This window comes from Melanotaenia boesemani, chromosome 24 (genome assembly GCF_017639745.1).
Source record: "Melanotaenia boesemani isolate fMelBoe1 chromosome 24, fMelBoe1.pri, whole genome shotgun sequence".
NCBI classification, from domain to species: domain Eukaryota; kingdom Metazoa; phylum Chordata; class Actinopteri; order Atheriniformes; family Melanotaeniidae; genus Melanotaenia; species Melanotaenia boesemani.
Window position 1 is genome coordinate 560,850 of NC_055705.1, and position 9,421 is coordinate 570,270.

Here is a 9,421-nt window from a genome sequence, read left to right on the forward strand (position 1 = left end):
CTGCTACAAAAATCCATTTTAGGATTAATACTTCAAGTTTACCTTCATGACAACTGTGAGGGGGGTGAATTTTTTCTAACTCATTCATTTGGATGTTATTTAATCTTGAAATTCAGCATAATTAGGGGCGTGTTCTTTTGATTAACAGGTATACAATATCTGCAGCAAGAAGAGAGAGTGCAGCACAACCGCGTTTTTTAGCCAGCTAACAGCGTGCCTTAGCTTTAACCCGCCTGCCTCCGTTAGCTGGTTAGCTACCAGTAGCTTCGGGTTAGCTTGGTTAGCTCTTAGCTACAGGCAGCTCGGTGTTTGATGGGTGTCAATCGTCCACCCCCATGCTCACAGCCCCCCTCTCAGCTCTGCCTCTTTGCCGATTTTTATATTTTCCGGGAATGACAACATGCATGACGCTGTCAAGATGGCAAGAGTGGAAACCGCCCATTGAGCTTCAATTTAGCTCTTCAGAAACCTACGGGTGACGTCACAGAGGCTCCGCCCATCTTTTACATACAGTGTATGGCAGGAACGTAGATCGACCGGTAAATCGTAGAGCCTTGCCTTTTGGCACAGCTCTTTCTTCACCACGACAGACCGATGCAGAGTCCGCATCACTGCAGACGCCGCACCAATCCGCCTGTCCATCTCCCGCTCCATCCTTCGCTCACTTGTGAACAAGACCCCTAGATATGTGAACTCCTCCACTTGGGGCAGGACCTCATTCCCAACCCGGAGAAAGCACTCCACCCTTTTCCGGCTGAGGACTATGGTCTTAGATTCTCATCCCAGCTGCTTCACAATCGGCTGCAATTTGCTTCAGCTCACGGCTCAATGAAACCAACAAAACCACATCATCTGCAAAGAGTAATTCTCCATGGCCTCTTCAAACTCCTCCCAGAAAGACAAGGAAAATAACTTGTTGCTGTGGCCATGGTGTTTAATATTCTTCTGGCAAATGTTCAGTCATTGGACAACAAGTTGGATGAACTTCGGAGCGGGATGGCATTTCAACGGGAGATTAAAACCTGTAACGTTTTTGCTTTAACGGAAACTTGGCTCAACCCCTCGATCCCAGACTATGCCATTGTTCCCGTGGGACTCTCGGTTTATCGGCTGGACCGGACTATACATTAAGGAAAGAGCAAGGGAGGTGGTGTCTGTTTCATGCTGAACAACAAGTGGTGCTCAGATATGGGAATTATTTCTATGGGCTGTACTCCGGACCTGGAGCACCTCATGATCAGATGCCGGCCTTATTATCGTCCGGAGGAGGCAGAGGGAGGAACACGACCCCCTTTCCATCAACGAGGCTACGGTGGAAAGAGTCAACATGACAATAAATTCATTCATTCATTCATACTAAACCGTCTCATTAGCGCAGGATCAATCCCAACCCGCTTTCTCATCTACTTGACCTGAGTTTAAGATTAAACTGTGAGATCAGTTTGTAAATGTCCTTATTTTTGGCTTTAGTTTAGTTGGCTTATGATTATCATTAGGTGAGAGAGCAAGTTTCACTTTTGTCTTGTGTTCCCATAGCGACGGTACAGGCCGCACTGGGACTTACATCCTGATTGATATGGTTCTGAACCGCATGGCTAAAGGTGAGGGGTTTTGGTGTATGAGTATAGTCTGTGTGGCTTTGTGCTTATAAATAATTTGCTAAAAATATTTTACAAAAATACATTTAAAACTTTTGTTTGAGAACTGTGGGAACTGTGCTTTCTGGCAGGCGTGAAGGAGATTGACATTGCTGCAACACTGGAGCACGTCCGAGACCAAAGGCCCGGGATGGTGCGCACCAAGGTAATTTAAGACCAGTTTGGTTCTCTAACCTGATGTACCACATGGTTTTATACACACAGCCATCTCTATAGAAGCAAAAACAAATACTGGGTGAAACCTCTGTACTCTGAATGGACTCTAACCAATCACATCAACAAAGTACTGTAAACCCAACAAAATCCCTGAATATTAGCTGCCATCTTTAGCTCCTGTTACACCTGCAACCCATCTGTAGCTGCCAGTATTGGACACTGACTGATACAAACATATGGCAAACCTAGTGAGAATCCATTTCTCAAGGTTAATTGTAAACAGCAGAGAGGTAGATAGAGTTAATTCAAGCTTTCAGTAAGTAGCCCATACTGCTACCTACTGATGAACTACACAACTTTCATACTGTTACAGAGGTACCACTTTGTGTAGCTCTCAATATATCTTTAAAGCAGAGAGACAGGAGTGCAATCCTCTAAAACCAACACAGAGCCTGTGGAGCTGATGCTTTGCATGGCTCAATGATATTGTTAACTGGAAATGGCAGACAGCCTGAATAAGGAAGAAGCTAGAAAACTTAAAGAAAGAGACATGAAAACAACATTTTTTTAGTCACTGTATATCTATTGAACTTTTTGTTTTACATAGAAAGCAAACCATCAAAACCTGACACGATACAAATACAAAAATAACATAATAATAAAAATGAATCAATAAATAAAAAAAAACATACAACCAAAGAGTCCACAGTGTTTATTCTAGAAAACAAATGTAAAACATCTTATATAGTCAGGATGCATTTTAAACTGTTCCACATGGGAGATAAAGGGACGCCATGTTAACTCAAACAGAGCCATTCAGTGTACATCTCATTTTTTCTATTTTCAAAAATAAGATACCATCACAGATCCATCTACCAAAAGAAGGGGAGTGGTCACCTTTCCAATTCAAAAGAATAAGTTGACGTGCCAGAAGGAAAGAGTGGGCTATGCAGCTCAGTTGCAGCTTTCTGAGGAAATGTTATTTGTCAACACACCAAAGAGCCCAATGAAGGGGCGTGGGCTAATGGTAACTCCACAAACTGCTGAATAAATTGCTGTTAAACTGGAACATGACCAAAGCATGTGGTACAGAGTGGTGGGTTCTTGTTGACATCAATCACAAGTGGGATTAACATCAGGAAATATTCTTGACAGTTTAACTTTGAACATATGGAGCCTATGCCTTGCACAGATGGATTAAGACTGAATCCTGTGAAGTATGTCAGCCCATTGTTCATCAGATATATTTGTATCTATATCCCCTTCCTAATGATCTTTTATTATGGATAATGAGGAGTCCTCCATCTCAAATATTGTAGTGTACAACCGTGACATCGTTCCATTCCCCTCAGGTGAAATTTCCAGTATAGAATCAAGTGGTGAGTTTGGTGGTATTAAGGGAAACTGAGTAAAATGTAGATAATGTAGATAATGTAGAAAACTTGTAGATAACTGAAAAATAATGTGCAGGTAACGAGAATTTTTCTCTGGCCTGATCAAAAGACATGAAAATTCCATTCCTGTATAGCATCTTAACATGTAAAATCCCGTTCTTCTGCCCCAAACTGAATGCTTCATCTAGAAGAGAGGCCGGAAACAAATGGTTGGCTGTGACAAGGCAATAAACTGACAGGGAGGCCAGCCAATATTGTTTCCGGAACTGAGACCAGATTTTCAGGGAATGGCATACGACTGGGTTCTGAAATGCCTGAGATGAGAGTAGGGGAATAGAGGAGCACAGGAGAGCTGACAGCGAGACAGAACAGCAGGAGCTGGATTCAGCTTGCAACCAGCCAGGTAGGTCTTTGGAGGGTGTGTCCCATCGCCAGTACAATAAGCTGTTTATGTTGGCAGCCCGATAATAAATTTGAAAATTTGGCAACGCCATCCCACAATCTATTTTGGGTCTTTGCAAAAACAATTTCCTGATCCTGGGTGCCTTGTTCTTCCAAATAAAAGATTAAATAAGACTATCAAGCCTAGTGAAAATGTCTTGGTAAGGAAGCAAGGGATACACTAAAACAAAAATAGGAATTTGGGAAGGATATTCATTTTAATTATGCTAATTCATCCAACTAAGGAGAGAGGCAGAGTAGACCAGCGAGTAAGACTACTTTTAACAAGTGGGGTGAAGCTGGCTTTCGAGAGTTGAGAATAAAACTTGGTGATGCACCAAGATAATTGAACTTATCATTTGTCACTTTAAAAGGCAGGGAGTGAAGCGGGAGGTGACAGGCAGGCTCAGTGATGGGAAAAAGCTCGCTCTTGCTAAGATTCAATTTGTACCCTGAAAACTGCTAAAGACTTCAAGGATACCAATAATATGTGGAATAGATGTGTCTGATATATACAAGAGGACATCATCTGCATATAGGGATATTTTGTGTTCCTGATTGTCTCTAAGAATCTCTTCGATGACAGTGCACTGTCTCAAAGTAGCAGCTAACGCTCCATTGCCAGGGCAAAAAGTAATGGTGACAGAGGACAGCCCTGTCTGGTCCCACGTTGTAGGGGGATATATGGTGAATAAGTGTCATTAGTTCTGACCAAAACGAAAACATTTTTAAACCAAAATTCAACACAAAAACCAGAAACACGAAAGGCAAAACCAAGAGACACATGCATATCAAGTTGCTGCATATTTGGAGTGCTGCCCCCTGGTGGTGGTGAAAGTCAAAAATAGGCCGGCCAACATCTTAACTGTGTATATTTGCCACCTATGTTCAGCCCTAACAGCTGAGAGGACAGAACCTGTGTTGGTCTAACCTGTGTTGGTCTAATGGTAAAGCTTTGTGATTCAATCTTACTCGTTGTTCCCAGGACCAGTTTGAGTTTGCGCTGACAGCGGTCGCCGAGGAAGTGAACGCCATTCTCAAAGCTTTGCCCTAGTGAAATCACCGTGTGACGGACTGAAGCCCCGTACTCAGACCTTTCTTTTCGCTGTGCTGATGAAGAGTGGTGCTTCTTTCTGCACACCAGCTGAAACTATGAACCTCACAACATTACAAAAGAAGGCTTATGTATAGCTCAGATATGATGTTTTAAAAGAAAAAAGAAACAACAGGGAGTTATCAGAATGGGGAATTGTGTTGTTAATTGGTTTAGAATATTAAAAAAATATTACCATGAACTCTTCTCTTCTGACTGCATGTGAATGCACCACAAACCTTTAAACATCACATTTTTCTTCCCTATGCCGTGTTAACCTTCTTTTCTTCCTTCTCTGTCTGGTTGAACTTGTGTTGCTGTTGATTTCAGACTTATAGAGGAAGCTAAATAAAACAAAACACTTGCATATTGGAACGACTTTAAAATTTCAGAAAGCTCAGAGTCCTTAAAAGATGAAACTGAATGTCCACCTCCTGCTGCATCCCCTTCACACAACTAACCCTGCAGAAACAGATAAATATTTGTTTGACTGTGTGCCATTCGGAAGACGTTCTGTCTCTGGTTTGTTGTTGTTTACCTCAAGCAAAACAGAAAATGAAATGTAAAAAAAAAAAAAAAATGCTATTTTGTATCTGTGAGTCCTATAATAAATTTCTTGGTTTTTACGTGCTGCAACAACTCTGTGACTCTGTGATTTTACAACTTTTTACTTTTCCATGGATTCATGCTGACATGGTTCCAGAGCTTCAGTAGAGCTGCGAATATCATCAGTTCACATTTTATTTCCAGTAGAACACAGACATTTTAACATTTCATGGAAAATATGAGCTCATTTTGAAAAGATAGCTTCACGTCAAACATTTACAGAAATTTACACAATTTTAAAATGTGCAAAAGATTATAACAATAACCGCGTTAACCACTGATCTTTGGTAGCACCAGATTTCTTGTTATGGTACAGCAATATAAGAAACTGGTAATAGTAAAACTCCATGTGACTACAACAAGGTCCTCACACGTAAGGCTTTTAATATCCAAAAATAAAGTTTTCGAAGTTGTAATTGACTTACGCAGACTCGGGCTGTTTGGGGTCCGGCCTGAGGTCATGCTCACGTTCTATAATGCTGTTCTTGGTAGCGTCATCAGCTACAGTATGGCTACATGGTTTGGTACACAGTTCACGCGGTAAATTCTGCAGTGTTGATGCAACACTTAGTCAATTTTAACTCCAAGTCAGTGAAGATATGGCCCTGTACATTGTTAATGTTACACTGGAGTCAGTGTTAATTTAACTCTGTTGATTTGACCTTTATAGTAAAACGTGATAGACACTAATGATTGTTACTAAACTTTTACTTTATAAGATAAATAACACACTCACAGTGTTAAGAAATTACACAAAATCTCGAACTGTTCTTCAAAATTAACTTGCTTTATTTATTCAAATAAGCATAAGATTTATGTAACACCATTAATTTATTCATATAAATAATTACTACAAGCACAGTGAAGACTTGTAAGGAATTTCAGTGTTAAAAAGAATTTATTTATTTAATTCTGACACCTAGTTAATAATAATAATAATAAACAAAACACTATGTTAGTGTACTCATGAACAGAATACTTTATAGCAATGTTTTACTTAAACACTTATTAAATATGAAATGTTTGTAGGGGGAAAAAATAGACAATATGTCTTATAAATTTATTGATTAAACGTTACCCATCAAACTCTGTCTCAAATGACTATAAAAAGCTGCCTTACCCCAATGCTTAAAAAAATTCACAAATATAGTGAAAACAGAAAAGAGCTTCAATAATTGGGTCAAACAACCAGTAGCTGTTCTGGGATGCCTACAGTCAAGCCAGCAACGGATGCAGCTGATCCAGTCATCAGTGATCAATAAATCCGACTTGACTTCAAGTCACAGGCTGAAATAATATATGATAATTAAGTTAAAGCATCACTCAGTGACAGAATTATAAATCTTCACCATGACTGAGAATTATAAATCTTCACCATGACTGTAGCAGAAGTAACATGGAAAGATGCCATTGGCTGTTTGTTTTTCAAAATTCGATCCTCCGCACGTCAAGCTCATGTCAAGATGTCCCTGAGCAAGACACCGAACCCCAAGTTGCTCCTGATGGGTCGTGGTCGAGCGCCTTGCATAGCAGCTTCCACCACCAGTGTGTGAATGTGTGTGAATGGGTGAATGTGATGTATATTGTAAAGCGCTATATAAATACAGACTATTTACCATTTAAGCTGTAATATCAGCTAATTATTTACTAAAATCTCATGAAAAAGTCTGGCCCCCTCATAAGAACTTTTCTAGACCCGCCCCTACACCCTTTCCTGTCAACCACCTGGTTAGAGACACAGCACAGCACCAGTGATTTAGAGAAAACATCCCTTTGTTTTATTTTGACACTGGGTAGATATCTGATCAATCTGGCTGTATGACCAGCACATTTTACAGCTGTGTCACTCAGTTAATAATGAAAATAATATAAATGCTAACAAAAGGCTGTCTTATTGAACAGGGCTACTGTTTTGAGTCAATATTCAGCAGTCAGCCATTTATTCATTTATTTTTTCTTTGGATGCAGGTATCCTGCATTTTTTATCGCATCCTGTTACCACACAGTGCCAGATTCCCATCACTCCTTCTGGTGTGAACATTCTTACCAGGAACAACCAAATACAGGGCTTCTTGGATCTCTAGATGGCTACTGCACAGTGCCACATGGGAAAATAAAGGCAAAATGAGTGTGCTGAAATTTAACAATATATGCACCAGTGTATTCAGAGCTTAACACAGAAACAATTCAGAGAAAGAATATACATTACAGTGGCTTTTGTTAACACCTTAAAAACTTTATACAAAAAAAAGGTTTGCTCTTAAGAGTTAATACGTGATGCTAGCTTAATTACAGCACTAGCCATTAGCATCTTAATCATGACCAACATTCAACTGTTTGACTCAACAAATAACAGCAACACAGACGTAATCCAGGCAGCTAACAGGTGAAAGTTTCTTAATTCAGAACAAGAAAGAACCAGAAACTCTCTGCAGTTTTCTCTGTGCACTTCACCACATGCTCAGAAAAGACAGAGCTGGTCTTTGCCTCCATGCACGTTCACTGTGCACTGGGAAAAGTCAGCTCGTCTATTAAACGTCACTCTAAACTGCTGTTTTACATAGCAACATCATACTAAAATACTTTTCTTGAGCAGATTACTGCAAATAAAAATAAAATAAACAACACCTTCAAACTCATGAACATTTGCCCATTTTAGTGGCATATGAGATTTATAGTAGTGTTCTATGCTGACGGGTTACATTAACATGAAACTCCATCGGGAAACTGAATCACAGCTTCCATCCTTAACATTCGAGGCAACTTCGAGGACCAAACATGTACTTTCTGCTTATTTTGTGTTTTTGATTCTCAATATCTGCTTTTGTTTAAAGGCTAATTGTATGAAACTTGACCATTTTTTTCTTTTATGTTTAAAATTCCATGATTTCCTTTATAGACTTTTGTATAGAATAGGGGACAAATATTATGCCAACACTCTAACTCGGGACAGACTAATTTCATCCCATTGATTCCTATTACAAACACATATTTTTGATATTCTGTGTTTTTCTCAATTAAAAAATATATGGAATTCTTATGACAAATGCATATATAGAGATATTTTATATCTATGGTTTGGTCTGAAGAAGTTAAGAAGATCTGATGTGAAAAAAGTGGGAAAGAAAATTATATATTACATTTTTATAACACTTTTATGTCAGGTACCATTTTCGTACCTAAGGGTAAAACTGTAAGTTTTTTTTTTTAAAGTTTTTTCAGAGACCAAATCCAGAAATAAGATGTTCAGTGAATGAGGTTTTGAAGCTGTGGAGATGGCTCAGTGCATCAGATGAGACACTGTAGATGGACAGAGTGCCAGCAGGATAATCCACATACACAGCTACTCTGTTAGAGACGCGAGATGAAAGAGGATGTTTTTCTGCTACTGAATTCTGCAGAATAACCATCTTCATCAGAGCACTGCAGACTCCAGGACTGTGTATACAAGCACACATCATTACTTTGACCTTTCCTTTTGATTCCTGTGGAACTCAGTAGAAATGGCTCCGCCCCACTCCACCTCCCAGTAACAGCGACCAGTCTGGTGCCAGAAATCAAACCTGTCTGGATGATCTGGATATGACTGAAGCTTCTCCACATGTCACCTTCCTGTTGTCATCAGACAGTTTGGTTCCCTGTTATCATTGTTGGTGTCAACTGGAGATCACAATCAATCTGATGGAGAAAAAAAAAACACAATCCAGCTGCAATAATTCATCTATTGACACCAGGGATGCCATGATTACAGATTTTCTTGGTACAACAATCATGATTTTACGATCATTATTAATGTAAAAAAAATCACATGAATCACATCTGTTTGCGCATTCATGTTAGGGAAAGACCTACGTATCTTGATTCTCTTTTGTAGATTCTCTCCACCTTCTCCAGGTGGTAACACAGATTATAAGAGACAAAGTAGGTGTGTTCTCTTCTAGGATGCTCCCATCAGTGATTGGGAGAAGAAAGAAGGTGGTGCCATCAACAAGCTTGTGCTCCAAATGGGACAGCTAAAGTTTAAACCATGGCCGCTCCCCAGTAGTTTATTACTGTCCCGGCCTTCTATTATA

At 39.6% G+C, this 9,421-nt stretch overlaps 1 protein-coding gene across 4 annotated transcripts in view; it reads left to right on the forward strand.

The window, feature by feature from the left end:
• ptprnb (protein tyrosine phosphatase receptor type Nb) overlaps nt 1-5,368 on the forward strand; it is a 67,191-nt gene extending 61,823 nt beyond the window's left edge. For all 4 annotated transcript variants that reach the window (XM_041978379.1, XM_041978382.1, XM_041978381.1 and 1 more), the window contains 3 exons: nt 1,537-1,601; nt 1,730-1,803; nt 4,635-5,368. In XM_041978379.1, the coding sequence (XP_041834313.1) occupies nt 1,537-1,601; nt 1,730-1,803; nt 4,635-4,703 (208 nt within the window). In that variant the 3' untranslated portion in view covers nt 4,704-5,368. The remainder of the gene's footprint in view (nt 1-1,536; nt 1,602-1,729; nt 1,804-4,634) is intronic.
• The last annotated feature ends 4,053 nt before the right edge of the window (nt 5,369-9,421 follow it).